The sequence below is a fragment of the Oryzias latipes genome, chromosome 3, assembly GCF_002234675.1.
Source record: "Oryzias latipes chromosome 3, ASM223467v1".
In the NCBI taxonomy this organism is placed as follows: domain Eukaryota; kingdom Metazoa; phylum Chordata; class Actinopteri; order Beloniformes; family Adrianichthyidae; genus Oryzias; species Oryzias latipes.
In genome coordinates this window covers 19,743,142-19,763,543 of record NC_019861.2, presented here as the reverse complement: position 1 = coordinate 19,763,543, position 20,402 = coordinate 19,743,142, and the positions used below count along the sequence as shown (strand labels likewise).

General features: G+C 40.5%; 1 protein-coding gene across 2 annotated transcripts in view; it reads left to right on the top strand.

The window, feature by feature from the left end:
* Window positions 1-20,402, top strand: part of st5 (suppression of tumorigenicity 5) — a 48,473-nt gene that overhangs the window by 7,602 nt on the left and 20,469 nt on the right. For both annotated transcript variants that reach the window (XM_023953452.1, XM_004067013.4), the window contains exons 2-9: window positions 5,285-5,383; window positions 11,563-12,840; window positions 13,351-13,496; window positions 16,686-16,807; window positions 18,040-18,255; window positions 18,587-18,683; window positions 18,820-18,864; window positions 19,084-19,268. In XM_023953452.1, the coding sequence (XP_023809220.1) occupies window positions 5,310-5,383; window positions 11,563-12,840; window positions 13,351-13,496; window positions 16,686-16,807; window positions 18,040-18,255; window positions 18,587-18,683; window positions 18,820-18,864; window positions 19,084-19,268 (2,163 nt within the window). In that variant the 5' untranslated portion in view covers window positions 5,285-5,309. The remainder of the gene's footprint in view (window positions 1-5,284; window positions 5,384-11,562; window positions 12,841-13,350; window positions 13,497-16,685; window positions 16,808-18,039; window positions 18,256-18,586; window positions 18,684-18,819; window positions 18,865-19,083; window positions 19,269-20,402) is intronic.

Sequence of the window (20,402 nt, the reverse complement as noted above, 5' to 3'; positions counted from 1 at the left end):
AAAAACAATTAAGAAAATTGGGAAAAAAGTGACAAACTAGGTATTAGTTCCACATGTAGACTAATTCTACAATGGGCCAGCAGCATCTGGCTATAGGTGCAGCCGCTGCCAGATGGTTTTTTTTCCACACAGAGACCCATAGAAGTGGTCTTTTGAGCTTTAAACTGCTCTCCAATAACAGAACACATAAATAAATCAAGAAAATATCAAAGGTTTTTTATTTGCAGATGGTAATGTTGCCCTCTCTCTTAAAAAACCATAGATCAGCAAACTCATGAAAGGGATTCTGCCTGGATTCTGTCCCGTTTTTTTAAAACTTCAGGCGCTTGTTTTAAGGGCATGGAAGGAGCTCAGATCCCACACTGTTTAGCTAACTTGATTTAAAACAACCAACTCAAGTCTGTTTTTCTGTGAAGAACCAAACCTGTGTTTCTTCAGTAGCAGAGACATTGGTGTGGATCAGAGTGTGGGCTCACGCGTTTTCGCCTGCCGGTAAGTAGTGACATCTGGAGACAGATGAGGATTTGCAGAGGTTTTCTTTTTCCCTCCTTGTTGCGTTTTGGCAGCCTGGGAACTCTGCAGTGGTTTTCAAAACCTTGGAGCCAGGTTGCTGATCAGCAGAAATATACGCCACGATCCACCAGAAAAGCCAGAAGAGGTGGGAAAACAGCAGTTTGTTAAATGTGTTTTGGCTCAAATGGATGGAAATCAGTTTTTGTGATGTAAATAAAAGTTTGTCATGACACAAACATTAAATCACTTTTAGAGCCAGCCTGTTCTGCGAATATTTGAATAGGTTGATTGTCTTGTAGTCTCTTTTATTTATGGAAAGAAGGCTTTATTTTATTTTTTGCCCTCCTTGAATCCTCTGAAAACCCTTTCATATTTAGTGCTCAGCCTTGATCTGATGGATAGGGCAAATATTAGGACATTCCTGAATGTGGCAGGCCGGGAGACATATGTATCAGATGATCTGTCAAACCTGACAGGCCCAAGGACATGTGGAGTCTCTTTAGCAAAAATTTTACCAACGAGTCTCTTTCTTTCTCCTTCAAACACCCCCCCCCCCTCCCACATACACAGACATACTGATAAAAGACCCACTATTTAACTATCTCTCCCTTTCAAGGACATGTGATCACAAAGAGCTCTTTTATTCCAGCCCAAACAGTCCACTGCCACCGTCCCACATGCCATCACTGCGGAGAATATGCATCATTGATTTGTGCCTCGTGTAATCAAGCTGTGACAATGCAGTTTCACAGTGACAGTGCTGACTGCAGTAGAGCAACAGATTGGTTGTTGAAGTTTGTGTTTAAGAGTGGAGGGGAATTGAACCTTTTTCACCCAAGTGGAGTGCCTTGCAGTGGCTAATGCAAATATATGGGTTGAGGTGCAGCTCTGCTGTGACCTAAATCCATCTCGCGCTTGATGTGGTGTTTGCAAAGCAGCATAGCAACAAAAAAACGTTAAAAAGTCAAAAGTGGGAGGATGTGGATGTGTGATTTAGGGAGTAAATCACTTAAGACTTCGTTACTGTCTGTCTTTTCTGACACGTTTCAGATGTTTCTCAGAGATTTTTCTATTGTGTTCATGTGTGATAGTATAATAACAATAATAATAATGACCCCCCAAATTTAAGTGCAGTTCTTCAAATCAACGGTGTTGAGTTGCAAAACCGTAAAGGCCATTTTATGGATTTGTCAGTGACTCTTTAGCTCTTCAGGCTTCATTGGTGTTTGCTACGTTTATTGTAATGTCCGTCACTTTCTTGTTTATGTTCAGTCTGTACTGTAGTTGTCACCTGAGCTGCATCCCCTGCTGGGATACCTTTCTGTAAAAATACATTCAGTCACCCTTACAGTCAGCATTTATAAAAGCTAGTAATCATTTTACAGTTTAAAGGGCCACATTTTTCCCACAAGGATCTGAAAAGTCAAAGCCTGTAGTTTTGAGAGAATTCATCTTTGGCTTGAACTGCTCTTATGTCTCAGATAAGACCAGAAGATTTATGAACTGGTGAACTATTATAATTTTTTTGACATAATACAAAATTCTGCTGTGAATGATCTATTTAAATCCAGGCTTTAAGATGGAAGTTTTACTTTATAATCAAACTTGGGGCAAACAAAGACAATTGCTCACATAACCCATAGACCTTTATTTTGAAAAGTGAAACGCTGGGCTACTGTAAAGCTGAAAAGTTTAAATTTTTTTTAAAAAAAAAAAAGCAGTTTTAATTTTATATTTGTTTTGGGTCAAAACAACATTTTCCCAGTGGAGGCATATTCTCAAATAAATAAACTTCTAGCTTAAAATACCTAAAGTTACCCTTTTTTTCCATTTTATGTCATGTTGCAAGAACTGGAAAGCATTTGGACAAGTCTTATCTGCCTCAATATGCTTTGTAAGGTAAAGGGTAGCTCTGGAGAATGTCAGCGCCTCATATTCTTGTCATTCTGCCCTAAAAACCTCAAACAACGAGGAAGAGGATAAGATACCCAAGAGCAAAGCAGCTACAGATTGCCTAACCCTGCAGCTTTACATATAATCAATCGGAAAGATATTTAGGGAATATTCTGTGTTGACATTAGGCAGTTTCCAATAAAGAGAAGTTTATGTTAAATGACAAAAAAAGGATGGCAGAAAAAAATAGTAATTATTTTGTTTGACTCTTTTTGTCAAACAAAATAAAAAAGAAATAAAGAAATGAAAGCCAGGTTTGATGTAATAGATGCTGTCCTGCTGTTTCTTATGATTCTCAATCCTGTAATAAACTAAACATCACTCTCTTAAATAGGAAGAAAAAAAGTTCTTCTTGTTTTGCAGTTTTAGACTGTTAGCTTACCTTTGGCTCCAACATCTCAAGAGAAATGTTGGGTCTGGTTGAATGCACTTTAAGGTACTCCAGAGCTTTTTAGAAGTGCTTGTTTACTGCCGGTGATTTTGTACAGGCAGATGGTATCAGACCACAGGAAGTCAGTTGGCTAACGCCTTGGTGTTTACACTGCAGAGTCCATCTTGGTCCTCTGTGACCCACTTCTGTCCGAAAAAGTCATGCGTTTAAAATTCATTGTTTGTGATGCATCTTAATGCCAGCCAGTTGGATTTTTCATTGCTGATATTTTTCACTTCTTTTCGGGGGCTTTATCAGGAAAGAGAGAAGTTTGGACAAACACACGAGTTGACTTGAACGCTTCCGTCACTGTGACGTAAATCTTCATCTGAAGAGTCAGTCGTCTTTACGGCCTCTCTGACCTCCTCAGGCTAACGCTGTTCATTTGGTGGTCTGATTTTTGGAGAGGCTGTGTAGAACAGAACACCTTTTTTTGTGTTCCTGTGTGTTTGATCAAACTAATAAAGCATACTGTGTCCTCTTTGCACACCCCACAGTCACAGGAAATAGCTGACAGCAGGAATGCTCCTTTTCTCTCTCCTCATCTGTCTCCATAAGACTTGGTTCTGCTGCTTGTAGGCTGGTTTCTCCCATACAAAAACTTCCTGTAAACAAGTCAGGCTGCCAAGCATCCTCCTACCCTTCACCTCTGATCCACAAAGATCTCTCTATTTCACCCCTTCATGCTCCAAAACAACTGCTCTGAGCCCTTTGGAAGGGTCGGTGGTGTTTTCAGGAGCGTTGGCCTTCAGTTTAAAAAGGAGATTTTTACTAAGTGCTGATCTGATATGAGATCAAAATCAGGAAATGTTTCTTGTTTTTTCCTCCTAGAATTAACACACTATTTAAAAGGATGAATGGCTTCATTAATGTATTAAATATACATTACTTCCTTCAGTGTTTGGTCTGGCACATCGCTGATGTGTTTGGTATTGAAGTTACACCCACAAAACTGTCAGGATGCATGGGTTTCCACTCCAGCAGAACACAGAGGACGTTTTTTTTTTTTTACATGCCTTTCTAGCATCATGGGTGTTTGGCTTTTTTATACATCTTTTGATGTATTGTAAAAGCGTTCAGTGGTCTTTTCAGTATGATTATGTCACTTTGATGCCAAATCAAAAAACCTGTGTGGTTTTCTAGGACATAGTTTCTGCAGAGCGGCAGGAGTTCATTAACAAATTTGCTTCTGAGTAGTGGGTGGAACTGTTGGTGGGGGAATTTCCCATCATCCATCTGTTTACTCTCTCCCACTGGCATCCAGCCTCTCACACCCCCGACCTATTATTATTGGTGTAACAAAAATGCTGAGCAATATTGGAGCTATCCAGTCATAGAGTTTTTGAGCCAGATGCCAGCTCGGACGAGGAAAACAAAGACGCATGTGGATCTATTTGTCTGCAAGTGGATGCATCCAAATGGAGTGGAGCAGAGAGCTTGTAGTTTGCTGTTGTAGGTTATTTGTCACACCAACAAGCTTTTGCCATTAGCATTTTTCCATCTGCTCCTGATTCACAAGAATTTGAAAAAAAAAACAGAAATACAGTTTTATTCTTTTAATTTTCTTTTCTTATATCTTCTATCATGAGAAAAAAAAATGCTACAAGAACATGTTACAAACACCAATATCACCATTTTCATTGGAGTTGGTCACTGAAACACATGTTTTCTTGACAGAAATAAGTGAGAAACACACACTTTTGATGTATTTGTCGGTCTTTTGATGGAGAACTACATCCTCATCCATTCAGAAGCAGTGGGGATTTTTCTGCAGCAGATTAAACTACATGCTGTGTTAGCCATGCTGCTTACATCTGGTGTGTTGAAGGCTGTTTACACAGGAGGTCCAACTCTTCAGATGTGGTGAAGTGAGGTGCTGCATGGATTTATATGAGGTTGCTTTATGAAAGGCATCTCAAGTGCTGTATCTCACATGTGCTTTCAAGTATAATCCACAATGTTAGGATGTGGACTTTTGGGTACAAAATGTGTGTTGACTAATACTAACATTCATTTGAAATAATAATAATTTCTACTCTGTCACAGTCTTATATTGTGACATTAATGAATTCATTAATTAATGAATTTACATCAATGTTACAGTTTTAGTGTGCAGGTAGGGATGCTACAACTTGTTGAGGTGCTTTGAATTTTTTGTTTAGCCCTGGTTTTTATTCAAAGGAACCTTGATTACTTGTTTTTTTACGAGTTCATTCATGTTTTACCAAACATTGCATTGTCGTTGACTCAGTTATCCGCCTTACTGGATCCTATCTATGTGTATTATTTCTTGAGAAGGACTATCAAATCCCACGGTTTTGCTGTTGCAGACACTCATGGAGTGATGCACCTTCTCAGGTGTCCTTCATTGCTCTGTTTCTCCATCAGGTGAACGGATGGTTTGCAGACTGTAATGACTGCCAACAAGTGCTCGAAGGCTGCGCCCCGTTCAGGAGGGGGTAAAGCTCCACGGGACGTCTATGACAGGTCAGTGACTTTTGCAACATGGCCTGGCTATCATTGCAGCTATCACATGGTTTCTCAAGATCCCTCTTGTCTTTCCATTTTTGAAGTTTTTCATCAACACATCCGTCAGTTAAGGATTAGACCAGGAGGTTAATTCACTCAACAAAACAAATAATGATTGTCAGTCAAAGCTTTTGCAAGTATGATCTTGTTTCTGGGATGAGGGGATCATCCAACCTTGAATTGTGAGTGTTAGGCTTGTGTTAGCATGTTGAGAGCTGATAGTGACCTGCTGGGAGGAGACAACAAATTCGGAAAATGCTCTTTAATCTGACACTTTGTGAAACAAAAGTTCAGTCCTTTGCTGTTATTTCCCAGTGGGCAGTGCCTCTCTTTGCTTCCGACAGTCTTTGTGCTGACAATAAAGCTGGTTCTTTAGTAGCTTGTTGCGTAAAATCGGTCCTGTAGAAGTGACAAAGCAAAAATCAACAACATGTTGATGCTATTCTCTGTACTCCATGAGAAGTACAAGGTAGCTTTTGTAACGTAAAGCTACCCTGGTCTCATATTTGGATTATATGTACATGACTTCTCTGTCCTTTGTTTAGTTTACAATGTAATATTATAAAATGAGAGAGTAATTAACATGCATTAATCCAATATCTCGTCAACTGCTGGACTGGATGAAGGACATCAGATTAGCCTGTCTACATGTTTACTAAAAAATCCGATATCCAGAGGATTTAGAAAACGATCAGATATTTGGTGTGCATGTAAATTGGCTCACTGTTATGATGAGTTTAACTTTTGCCTTTTGTAATATACCCAGTAGTTCTCCTAGCAGAAGCTCACTGGCTTGTTGCGGTCCTTGTGGGTTCCTGGTACATTCATGACTAAGATTTTTAAGACCATAAGATACAAAGCAAAGGGTTATCACAGCTCCTTGTTTGAAGAGATGGAAGGGGTATATTTGTGTTAGGTAGTCCTTTGCTAAATTTTTTTCTGACCTACAAAGGAAGGCAGGAATCTTTCTGGAGGACAACCTGACCGTCATGACTTTGCAGCTGCCTGTGAGTCCTCACCTCAGGATCTTCTTTAATAAGAGCTGGAGATTTCATTTACTCACCAAAAGCACTCCAAAGAGATGCTTTGACAACAAACATCACAGTGGCAGAGCATTGACACACACTGTCATTAACTTGTTATATGTCCAGGAACTGCCCATTCCTCATGTTCAGTGAACCCCCTGAAGCATGCAAAGATGTGCTTCATGAGTTAACAATTGACAGTCAACTCAAAAAAACCAAGCACTTGCTTGACTTGGATAGCAGCAGAGCTGGTTCTGGTTCTGCTCGCTCCTTCCTGGTCAGTGGGCCTAAAGGGAAGTGGTTTGTGGTTAGCATGCCCGGGAAGTCTGAGTGAAAGCCAGCAGCCTGCCTCTTTGTACGGCACAGTATGTGTGGTCGGCCCATCTGAGGCATGCCGATCATGTCATATTTTTACAGCTCTGTCCAAAAAATGAAAGAAATCAGCACATATTTGACTTTTTGCCTCCTCTTTTGCCTCGTCTTGTGGCAATTCTACATTTTTTGTCAGCATCTTTACTAAATAAGGGGACTTTAAATAAAGTAATGGCTGAAAAGAAAAAAAAACAGCACAAAGTTTATCTAAACAGATGATCAAAATCAAGCAAAGTGTATTTCTGACTGAAGACATTACAGAAACCTTTCCTAGAGCCTCCTGGAATCCAAGCAAAGCAACATGTTGTTGTGAATTCTGCCTATTAGCTCATCCAGTTTTTGTCCCACCATCCATGTGGAGTCATCTCTGAGAAGAAGCAGCGGCGAGTCCTCTAGTTTTCCCTTTGCAAACCCCGTGGGCAACAGAAAAAGTTGATCTACAAACTGACCTTTAAGAAAGTGAGATTCAGTTACTGATTGTTGTGGTTTCTAGTGAAGCATTTGCTTCAAAAGCCCCTTTTTTCCGTAAGCAAACTTAATGCAAACAGATGCTTTGTTCAGAGTTTTGACAGGAAGCTGCAGTGACACCCCTATTTGTTGTCAAAGTTAAGAGCTTTATGCTGAAATACTGAAGCAGATGGTCAGTGCTGATCTAAAAATTGATTCATTTTTAGCCTTTTTTGTCAATTTCCCTGCAGCACATTTCAAAGATAAACTGTCTGTTCTCTGCTACCTGTCGGTTTTCCCATGCATTTCTCTTTTTGCATTTGATGTTTTGAGATAAGCACCTAAAAGAGAGCAGGAAGCTTACAAAAAAGGAATTGATTTAAGTAACTAATCATGTTTTAAGGAGAAATTGCCTTTGTCGTGGCTGTAAACAAGCAGACTTTGATGAATGTGGTAAATCCAAAGGACGAAACAATAAAAAAAACCAAGTCATTTTAGAAGGAAGCTAAACAAAATCACAAAGATATGCTCAGGAAGGGGTGCAGGACAAAACTGCGCGGCAAAGAAGAATAGCTTGCAGTTATGCACACAAAACTAAATGCAGAGAAAGAAGAGAACATGACGCGAAAGGGGAAAGAAAGCACCAACAGGGCAAATATTCTGTTTTTCTATCTTTAAGTCTGCGGTCTGTGATGGGTCAGAAACCCGAAGATCCAAACCAAAAAAAATCCATGCAGACGACGCAGGAACAGGAAAAGGAGGAGGCCTGTTAGAGCAGTTGTTAGGGAGGATGCAGGCGTATTCAATCCAATTCAAGTTTGACATCTAAAGCATGGAGTAGATCATAGAACAAAGTAACAGATTGTGACAAAGTTTTAGGTGACAGCTACAGACGTGAAACATCTCCTTTAATTGTGAGTTTTGCCCTCTGACGAAGTTTCCGTTGTTCAGCAGCTGTATCGTGAGCGGAGGAGGCCCATGGGGCAGTCATTGATGCTCAAATGAACTTTATAAAGAAGACTCTGACAGTTTTATTCCCCCCTATTTTGATGCGTATGTCTATCAGGGTCAGGCCAGATAATAGTTGATGGTAAATAAGTAATTTACAAGTCATCTGAAGACATATTTGCACAGTAACTACAGTACATGTGTGTTGAACCCATACTCTTATTTCTTTGATTAGAAGGAAACTCTTCAAAATTAAATAGACAAAGGAGGAATATTTAGCTTTTGCTTTTTTTTCTCTGTGGGGGAGGGGGGGGTGCAAACATAAAACAAAATTAATGATCGGTTTATTTCTAAAGTAAAATATGTCTAAAAATAACAACAATTAAAATGAATTAGCAGTGAAGGCTGCACGGTGGCACAGTAGTTAGTGCCTCACAGTAAGAAAGCCCTGCTTCAAATCCTGGCTGGGATCCATCCATGCGGAGTTTGCATGTTCTCCCTCTGCATGCATGAACTTTCTCCGGGAACTCTGTCTTCCTCCCACAGTGTGCATGTGTGAGTGTGTGTCGGAATGATTGTGTGCCCTGTGACAAACTGGCGACCTGCCCAGGGTGTACCTCGCCTTTGGCCAACAGTAGCTGGGATAGGCTCCAGCATCCCTATGACCCCGAAAGGGATATAGCGGGGTAAGAAAATGGATTGATAGAGGGATGGATGAATTAACAATCCATTTTATATAAACCAAAAGATACTTTTAATGGTTTCGGGTTTGTCATTTATGGACACTGACCACGTATCTTTTAAAAGCATGAGTAATATTTATCTAATTTTCTCACATTTAAGTCTATGACAGTTTAGCAAATATCAGAAATTGTTATGAAAGAATGTCACTTAACCCTGAAGTTTGTACCCTAATATCTTTTTGCCTGATCAAAAAAACAAGTAGGCATTTATTTCTGTATTCCATCCAAATATGTGAGGGATTGTGCAGAGATTTTTCTCTCTACTTGATGATTTTATGTGATAAGCGATCATTGCAAAGCCAAACTTTAAACTTTTTTATTAGTACTTAATCCATATTTAAGGGATCATCTGATACATCTTTCAGAGGAGAAAAAACTCCAATATCCACACATTTGACCTATTATCTAACCCCTATTTAAGCAGAGTGCAGCTGCTGTGCTGGGGAGTGGTTATTGCTCAAGAGCACTTTAGTCATTAATATCACGGTAGAATGACAGCACAGACCATTACCTCATGTCCTAACTTTTCCCAGGGAAGTTAACTGATGGCTTAAAGGGCTTTAAACTGTCTTTCATAGCAGTTTATCGAGAATATTAACATATCTTTGCCCTCGGTCTGTTAAAAAAATGTTTATACCGCAGAATCTTTATAGGAACTATGCTTAATCTTTTACAGATGTATTTATTTACAAGAAGCAGAAGCTGGATTAGATAAACATGTGCCAGTGTAGACCAATTTATGTAAAACACGCCTTCAAGGAAGTTTGATTAACAATGCCTGTACACTATGTCATAAAGCAAAACTCTAAAAATGTTTTATGAAGTCTTTATTAATATGAATGTTTGTAATCAATAATCATAATTAATAAGTAATTTTACCATGTTCATATATTTTTCCTTCATGAAATAATAGTGTTTTCATAATTTTTTCCATGTGTTCAAGCACTAGAGCTTTACATTTGAGATGTTTGAGATCATTTTTGGCAATATTTAAGGCTGTTCATGCTAATTATGAAGTTAGATAACTTAGCAGGGAGAAGCAGCAAGGGAGCAGCAAGGAAGTGGAGGATCATTGATCACAGTTGCAGCTCGCAGGCAATAGGCTGCTGTAAAATTATCTCCAGCCTGGAGCAGGAAGAGTAAAAATCAAGAAAGGGCAGATAGGTGCAAAGCCAGATCTGTCCCAACCTGCACTGTTGGATCACAGTCTGCGTTCAACTTCCTCCTCGTTCTCGACGGTTTCATCAGAGCTTTTACTTTTGTTACTCACTCATTGAAGACGATGAGTGTCCTGGCAGCTTGCGAACATTCTGAATAACCATGTATGAGTGGCTGCTGGGAAAAGGAGGGGTGACCGTGTGAATACTGCAGAACCAGGTGTCACTTGGCTGAAAAGACCATCCAAGGCTTTTTAAACCTTAGGAGAGGGGAAAGGCTTGTGGAGGTAAGAGCACTGAGATAATTCTCACTCTGGCTTAAAGTTCTCTGTGTGAGGTCTGCTCAGGTTATTTTGATCATGTGGAAACTCTGCATTGCCACCTAAATGTAGTCTGTAGTATTTCATTTGGCATTTAGCGGTATATTACATCCATGTTGCTTCAGAACTGAAGTTTTGCTGCGGTTGCTCTAGTTGTGTGGCTCAGGATTTCAGCCTTTATTTGCTCCAGGATATTAACTCAAAGCCCTTTCATGCTTTTTTTACGTGGTGAGAAATGACCTGTTGGGAGTTTCTAGAGGTTTCCTCTTCATTTATTAATAATCTTTCTGCCTAAATGTCATAACAGTGGAGTTGAGTGTCACTGCCAAACTAACAAAGTAATTTGATTTTGATTTACATTTTTTAAATCAAACAATTAAGTACAGATTCAAGCTAATTTGATTAAAAAAATTACATTCATGTCACTAGTCATCTCAACTTAAAGACCTACTCCGATAAAAATCGTGTTTTTGGTGTTTTTAAGACCTTCTTGTGGCATTATAGTCTTAGTGGACGACATAAAGAAAATTAAGCTTTTAAAAACTTGGAAAAGGTTTGTTGGTGTGATGTAGAAACTTCTACAGCAAGCTTCCAATTCCCTGCTCAGCTGCCTTCTAAAGCCTCCACTTATAGACAACCAAATCTGCGTACATCTTTGTTTTCCTTATCCAAGCTGGATGGGTCCAATATTGCTCGCCATTTTTACACACAAGTAATGTTAGGTTGGGGTTGAGAAGAGAGGGGCTGTAAGCTAGCGGGAGGGCATGTGAACAGATGAATGATGGCAAGGGGTTGGGCTTATTCTGCGCCAACATTCCCACCCAAAACTCACAGACGAATTTCTAACAAACTTCTGCCGCTCTGCAGAAACTATGTCCTGGGAAACAACACAGGATTCTGGCTGAAAACTGCATAATCATAATTAAAAGATCACTGGGAACACTTTGATAATAGATCAAAAGCTGATTGGAGTGGGACTTTAACAAAGGTAGAACTTTTTATTGAGAAAATTATGAATATTACAATAAAAAAACTGTTTGTCTAAAAAAAATCCTTCTAGAAATTGCTTTAAAAGTTTTAAAAACGCTTTCAAGCCCTACTTTCTACCACTTTGTCTTGCCTCAGGTGCCAGTCCACATCAACGTGTCCTGCTCTGACTCCCAGTCAGGGCCAGAGCCAGCAGCACCTCCTCTGTGACAGCAGGTATTTTGACAAGCAGAGCCGGTACGTTAGGACGGACGGCAGATTCTTGGTACGTGCAGGATGGAGCAAGACAGCTAGCCTGTGCAGCGGATCATCTCTGGCAGGTGACACTGACCCACAAGTCGGCCTCGCCAAATCAAAGAGCATTAGCTGCCTGGACAACAGGCTCTCCATCTATAAGCCTCCAGGTAAAGGCAAGTCTTGTCAGGACAGTGCGGGTGTCCCAGACCAGAAGGAGAATCAGGGGGATCACCCTGCCGGGGGAGGAATTAATGGGAGGCATCTGAACTCGAGCTCACTCCTGGGAGCTTCCCTTAACCAAGGCCACAAGCGTACGCTATCTCTCACCCATTCGGGAGCAGGCGTACCTCCCACCACTATCCGTAAAAAGATTTCAGAATGGGAGTGCAGGAGAGTGTCCCTGCCTAGGATGAGCCTGTGTCTGGATGAAAGAGGAGGGGAGCGCGTTGGGGGCAGCGAAGGCTGCGCCAGTCTGCTCTCCTCTCCCTGCAGTGAGAAGACTTTTGACTTTAAGGGAGTCCGGAGGATGAGCACTGCCTTCTCTGAATGCTCCTACACTGGGAATGAGGAAGAGGAGGGTTTTTCAGAAAAAGACGGCCTGGGTCGCTTCCAGAAAAGGAAAGGCAAGACGGATCTCTCTGGGCCGTTTTTACGGTCCCTGTCTGCTCGTAAAGAGACATCCGCGGTTCTCAACAGGATACAAAAGATAGAACAGTCTTTAAAGGAGAACCCAAGCCTCCCCCCTCCGCGCTATCTGAATAACTGCTACGCTCCAGACAAGACAAGACAGAGGACCTTTGTGATTGGTGATGACTTGGACAGTACATGCACCAGCAAGCGCAGCAGCATTTGTTCAGTGGCCACTGAACCGGAAACTATTTCAGTTCCGGAGAAGTCCTCCAAAGACAGACAAAGGTTCAGTATTAGCTCAACCAGGTCCGAGAGCCCCGAACCACCAAACCAACAAGCCTCTGTTAGCACACCAGTCAACCCTTTACCCAAACCCAAACGCACTTTCGAATACGACGCCAAACGAGACCAGAGGGGCGTTTCGCCAGCCAATGGCTTACCTCCTGAAAGATCCTCTGACTCTCCGCCACCTCTGCCCTCAACCCCTGCCCCCAGCTTGACAGAAACATCCAAGAGAGAAGAGAGCACCCCTATGAGAATCCAGGACAGGTGAGGCAGAGATGCATACACATCTACTTATGTTTTTAGTAATTGTGGAGGTGAAAATAAAAGTGATTATCTTAATTTTTCCTTCTTCAGTCTCAATTTGTAGAATTTTCTCTGTTGTGAGGGTGTTCCTTCGCCTGGTCATCAGTAGAAGTCCTCAAAAACCTTCATCTTTGGACTCTGTTTAACATTCCTGTGGTTCTGGCAATTTCAGACTTGACTTTAAAACCTCAAGCTGCGGATGTTGCACTGAGATTTTCTGTAGGTTTTCACTTTCAAAACGTAGTGCAGCTAAAACCCACCCTTTGCAGTGTCATGAAGGGAAATTTGTCTTCTGCTGCACAAATTCATCTCAGAAAGGGAAGAAATTGGCAAGTTTAATGGTCACCTAATCTGGAATTTCCTCAATTTGAAGCACATGTAGAGCAAAGTGTTTGTTTTAGTTTGTTTTTCGTTCTAAAGTTCTGCACTGACATTTATTGACTTTCCCTCCTTTTTTTTCTCTCAATCTAGGGAGTCGTGTGAATCGGAGGATGCCGCCAGCTTGCCGTCTTCGTATCCATCTTCTCCAACAGAGAATGGTGCCCCGAGCACAGATGCACCGAGTCGACCCACTTCCAAAAGCACTTTAGAGGAGAATGCCTATGAGGACATTGTTGGTAAGCTCACCCTATCTGACACGATTATTGATTTGATGGAAAACGTTTTTAACCTTTAGATGAGTTTCTGTTTCTACAACAAGAATGAGAACATCCTTTTTTATTTCCTGTGTGCTTGACTCAATCAAACTGATAATGATTAGCTCTTTTTGCTAATATATTACCAGTGTTTAAGTAGAAACCTGGGTAAAAAAATAATAGAACCTGAGCTGTTGCGCGCTGTTTTAAACAGTCTAAATTGTTAGTTCATGTCAACACTTGGAGCTATAAAGTGTCGACAAGATAAAGATACAATGAAACGCAAAATGATGGGTTTTAGTTAATGACCGTCTACATTGTTCACAATTAGAACTTAAGTAAACACATGTTCACAAAAAATGCCTCTCACATGCAAACTAATTTGGCCATAAAACGTTGTAAGTGCTGACAAGAGCAGCTGCACGCCCTTCGGGTTCAGAAACGCAGCACTTTACTCTCAGAGATGATGTGTGCATGAAATACTGGACAGAGGGAAGAGCCAAATTCCTTTCCACCAGCAAATGACCCCAGGCCCTCTGCCCCGTTCAGCTGCCAACTCCTCCTGTGCAAAGTTTGATGCGAAGAATGTGTGTCAGTGTGAGTGCACAGGCTCATAATGCTTTAAATATGGAGAAAGAAGTTCCTTTCTCCAGTATATCATACATATTTAATGATTACCTAATACTAAGATCACAATAGTTTCTCACGGTCCTTTTCTAACAGAGTCTGCTTTCCTCATGAGTTTGTTTCCCCCCCGACTGAGGATGTGCAAGAGTAAAGTGAGCATTAGGGAATGACGGACTACAATCACAGATTTTCATTTTCCCAACAAAGCCACCATTGTTCATCCAGAGCAGTGAGTGTGGAGCGGTTGGAGGCGTGATCCTAAGTCTTCTTTTGTTTATAACCCAAGTGTTACCTTTAAGTTAGTCTCGAGTTCAACACTTGTTAAGGTTGGGCAAAACAGGCCGAAAACTAATAAACATACATCTAAAAAAAAAAATTCAACTAAAACAAATAAAAAAAAAAAAATTAAAAATAGAAAAAAAGTATTCCGAAAGGTAAAATGATTAAGTATTAGACAGAGTAGCATTTCAGAGAAGTTTACTACATCACAAAAATCACAGCATAAATAAAAAACAACATTTCCCCAAAATATTACACACCAAAAAATCAATTAATTTCAGAAAGTCAGCTCTAAAGGGTTTTAGTTCTTACTTTTTGTTATGTATGCTTGTTTATTTTACTTTTATAATGACTTGACTTAAAAGCCAAAATACAAATACAGAGATGCCTATTTTAGCAGCAAAGGTGGAAAAACGAACATATTTTTGTGTCTCTGTTGATGTCTGGGTCCTCTTTGTCATCTTGACCTTTTTTATCAACTTCATCTGATTATTTTGTTTGTGGCCAATGTTGTTTTTACTTTTTATCATGCGTTTAGCTTTCAGTATGTAGGAATCTATGCTACATCCTTCAGTTATATACGCAGAACAGGTTTTTATGTTTTTACACTTTTTTTCAGAGGTTGCAGTTGAAAAAAAAACAACAGTTCCTGTAAATGTGAGAGTGGAGCCTGTCAAGGGTGGACCTGTAATTTTGCCACTCTTAGTGGCCAAAAAAGGCCAAACCCCACAGTGCATTCCTCCACACAATACCATCAATGGTTTTCATGGTTTATCATCCTTCCAGATGTTCATACAAAGCAAAAAATCAATTTTATCCTCATATATTGTGTCTCCCCTAAAGTGTAAGCTAATATTGATATTGTTAGTGTTTGCTTTGCGCCTCGCCCTGCCCGTGAGTCTATTGTGAGCACAGAACTTTACAATCACAGCATGCGGCAGAGGTGTGTCCACCGCCTGCAATAATACTATGTGTCTGTGAGTGTGTCAGCGAGAGCTCTGGATGTTTGTAATCAGTGGGGTAGATTAGTACCCTGCAGTACATAAGCAGCTATGCAGACATATCATTTTCCCAGCAGGCTCTCATTACTGTATTGCTCCAGTTTAATGGAGTAGCTCAACGTGGGGCCAGACTAAGCCCTCTTATTCTGGTTCTTGGCTTTAACCACGCGCAGAAATTACTCCACTCAGCTAATTTATTGCATGACACAACATAGCACTCTCAGGATCTCTCTAGCTGTGTTCGTTGACGTGGTGTGGGGAGGGTTTGTAAGTGTACAGGTTTAATGATGTCTTAGAAAACTCATGCTGTTTTGCTTTTGAATTGCTCCAGTTCATCTGTACGTACTCAGAGAACAGAATACTGCTACCAAACGCATTTTTGTTTTTGCAGTCTCTACTTACAGTGCTTTGTTTCTTTTCTTGCCCCCCCCCCCAGTTCTCTTCATGCATTTCAACACCATCTGGCTCTGTTTTTATTCTTCAGTGCGCTTTCTTCTCATTCTCACAACCTTTTCCAGACCCTGCCAAAAAAGCTATTCTCAGAGCACATGTCTGGATAGGCATGGACTGTGGTGTTACACAAGTTCTTTCTTTATTGATGTTGGTCTCCTGCCAGGTGACATCAGAGAGAGCTGTTCGATCCTCTGCGATGTTCGTTTTCTTCCCTTTTTCCACCACCGTACACCTATAGAACTGTTGCAGCATTCCACAAATCCGCTGACAGTTCATCCGAGTGCAAGAGAGAAAGGGAAATCTCAAACTTCACTTTTTTTAATTAAAGAAAAAACATTTTTTTTTTATAATTGAAAAGAAAAAAAAAACTACATAGAGGTTAAGAATCAAATGTCTGTGCCATAATATGTCAGGAGTTGGAAAGATTCTATTGGCACGCTTATTTAAATAGAGACCCTGGGCTTGTCTTTCTGCAGCATGCCTGGACAATGACTCACCAGCGGTGCTGTGTCCAGCAGATTCAGCTGGGCCCACAGGGATCTGTGGGGCCCAGAGCCAACAGCAACTGTTAAAAAAAAGGGGGAGTTCACTTGATCCAGCCAGGAGTGACCTTTTGACTTACCTTTCATGACTCATCGCTTTTTCAGACCATCCTAAGGGAGGCCCCGTAGTGCCCCGTAACACCCTTCACTGGGCCCCTGTTTATCCTGAGTGACCCTTCAGAATCATCTGTCTCGTGTCAGCTGCAGGCTTTTCTGTGAGGAGCCGCTAGCTTCAGGGCTGTTTCTGAAGTCTGTCCTCGTCTCCACAGAAAAAGAGAATCCCTACGAGGATGTCGACCTGAGGAGGAAGAATCTGGGTCGGAAGTCCGGCCTGTTGGAAAGCAAGCGAAGCTGGAAGTCCATGGACAGGAAAACGAACTCTCCCCCTCAGGTAATTCAGGAGTCTGTTGATAATCAGCAGTGTGGATGCATATTCCTGTAGGGAGTGTGACAGAGACACTTTCCTTCTCTAAGTTCTGGTTAAGCTCTTTTGAAGAATGTCACAGGTCATTTGTACAGAGGCAAGTGGGACTTTTCCTCCAAAAAATCTGCAGCACATTTAGTTGTGACTTATTCCAGTGTGTTTGCAGTATATACGGTTTAATAAAGCTGCTCCATCAGGAACACATCCACTGCCACTTTTGTCTATCCAATAGTTTTTGTCTCCTTGATTTTTAGATTCCTAACGTTGATAAAAACTAACGATCTAATAGCATAAAATCAATGATATTACCCTGGAATGTAGTGTAACTAACATGACAAGTCAATACTGTGAAATCAGAGATTACTGTCTGGGCATGCTGTTGTTTGTATTACCTGTGTGGGATCTAGCTGGCTTACCTAATCTTTTCACACAATCATGTTTGGTAAGTTGCTGCTGTTTTTTAGGAGGAATGGAAATGTCAGAATCTTTTTTTGTCTTAGCATTTGTTTATAGGTCCATGGCATGTGCACTTTTATATATTTTTATGAATCACACGGATATAATGTTTCAGCACTCAACGGCAGCTAGAGAAAAAAAGAGTTTGGCTAAGTTCTGTATTTAATATAATCAATGTATACTGCTTCCCTCATGTAAACAAGCCAGCAAGAAAAAGAAGCAACGAACTCATAAGTTTAGTCATGAGAGAATGAACCTGGATGGAGTTCTGCAACACAGTTATCAACAAGTCTTGGTCTGCTTTGCAGAGTGTAGTCTAGCCATGCCTCATTTGCAGGTGCACTGTACTGTAACTGTACCAATAACATGTTTTTAAATACATATCTCTACATGATCAATTACCTTGAGTTTTCTGTTAAAAAGTGCAGAAGCACCACAAACGACTGCAATCTAACCTATTTTTTTACCCTGTAAAACCAAAAGTGCAACATTGAGTCTGTTTATAAAAAGAGAAAAAACAAACTGTACTTTTTAAAAAGGCTTGAATTGTTTGAGTTAAGATTTTGAATATCCTCTGTCCTCTATCCTCTTTTCTGCTAGATTAATTTAACATTTGTAACATGAGTAAAAACATCCAACAAACAGTGCAACTCTCCATGGGCAAGCATTGTGAAGACACAAGTTTTTATTTAGCTTTTTAAGTTACTGATTGGTGCGAAATCGTCTATCTTTTGTGTGTCTAGCTGCCTTCTACTCCTAGTAGCCAATCACTTCGCCTCGCTGGTCCATGTGACAGGAAGAGCCACAGAAAGTCCCAATTAACCAAGCGCCATAGCCACAATGAAATGCTGCTCCTTCCCCAAATCGGTGGATCAACATCCCCCTGCGGATTATTGGATGATGGCCGCTGCAGCGCCAGTGATTCGTTGTCCTCACACAGGCACTGGAGGATCCCCAAGGTAGAGCCCGTTAAGTCCTTCACATACATCATCTGGATCTGTCGCTTGCAAAGCATTTGGCTTACAAGTGATTTTCAGTAAAACTTTGGCTCGTTTGTAAATGGTTTATTTTTGGAAAACACATCAAAATATTACATTCATAAATATTATTTCATTTTCTCAAGAACTCTTCCAGGAACTGTTCAATTTTGTTTTCCTAAAACTTAGCACAAGCGCTTCCTAACGCTGTTACTTTTCGGCCAAATTGACGTCTGTTTCTACTGTACTTGTGATCAAAAGACTTAATAGTTGAATTTATTTTCAGAAAACCTTCTCTCGTCTGTGTTTACAGCTGGTTCAGAGGATCAACTCCATTTACTGCACTAAACGTGGGAAGAAGAGGCTAAAGAAGCTGTCCCTGTCCAATGTTGAGACAGCTTCTCTCAGAGGTAAGGTTATTCTTTCCCTTTGTCCACAGGCGGGATAAGTTAGTAAATGTTTGTTTCAGCCACCCACACATGGAAAATGTTGGTATCTCTCTCATGGCACATATATATTAATCTAAGTGATTTGTTTTGTCTCCAGATGACAACAGTGAGAGTGAGAGTGATTCTGATGACAGATTCAAAGGTGAATGACGCCAGCTTTCATCTCCTATCTCTGAATTCTTGTAATCTATTATTTTATTCATAATAAAGCGCTATTAATGCATTTAATTCAAAGGGCTCAAAATTGTACTTTGATAAGTTGCACCTCTATGTGTAATATTATCCTGGGTTAATTTCCTGTCAGTTGTCAAGTTTTTGGCTGTTTACTTATTCGTTAAAATAGATTTTCTTTCCCCCTCAGCTCACACCCAGAGGTTACTGAAGCTTCAGTCCATCCTGCGGCGAGCCCCCAGCTATCGCACACTAGAGCTGGAACTCATTGAGTGGCAGGAGAGAGAGCTCTTTGAATACTTTGTGGTGGTTTCCATGAAAAAGAAACCCAGCAAGAACTCCTATATTCCCGAGGTCACCTACCAGTTCCCAAAGGTAAACATGTTCAATCAGTATACACTGCTCTTAGCGGTCAAAACCGCCTTTTCTCACTCGCATCTGCTCACTTGCCTTCACTGCAGCATCATTATTTCAAAAACAACAACATTAAGTCCCACTCCAATAATCTGTTGATCTGTTGTAAAAATGTTCCCGTTCCCAGTGGTCTCTTAATTATGATTATGCCCTTTTTAGCCTAAATCTAAAAATCTGTGTTGTTCTAGGACATACAGTGGTGGACAAAATTATTGGTACCCCTCAGTTAAAGACAGAAAGTCCACAATGCACACTGCAATGACTTGAAACGTTCAAAAGTAACAATAAATTAAAATTTAGTGAAAATTAAATAATCAAAATCAGCCATTACTTTTGAGTTGTTGATTAACCGAATTATTTAAAAAAACAAACTAATGAAATAGGGCTGGACAAAAATGAAGGTACCGGTACCTCCATAAAAGACTGAGAACTAATTGCCCAGGGGGTCATGATGAACTCAGGTATGACCTTTAATTGACATCACAGCTGTTTTCAAACCCATAATCAGTCAGTCTGCCTATTTAAAGGGAGACAAATAGTCACACTGCTGTTTGGTGAAAAGGTGTGTACCACACTGAACATGGACAACAGAAAGCCAAGGAGAGAATTGTCCCAGGACATTAGAAACAAAATTATAGACAAACATCGTAAAGGTAAAAGCTATAAAACCATCTCTAAGCAGCTTGAAGTTCCTGTGACGACAGTGGCACATATTATTCAGAAGTTTAAGACCCACGGGACAGTAGCCAACCTCCCTGGATGTGGCTGGAAGAGGAAAATTGATGACAAATTGAGGAGATGGATATTTTGAACTGTATCCAAAGAGCCCAGAACAACCTCCAAATACATTAAAGGTGAACTCCTAGATCAAGGTACATCAGTGTCATATTGCACCATTCGTGGTTGTTAGAGCCAGAGTGGACTTCATGGTAGCCGACCAAGGAGGACACCACTGTTGAAGGAAATCATTAAAAAGCCAGACTGGAATTTGCAAAAATGCATGTTGACAAGCCACAAAGCTTCTGGGAATAGATGAGACCAAACTGGAGCTTTTTGGTAAGGCACATCAGCTCTATGTTCGTAGACAAAATGGAG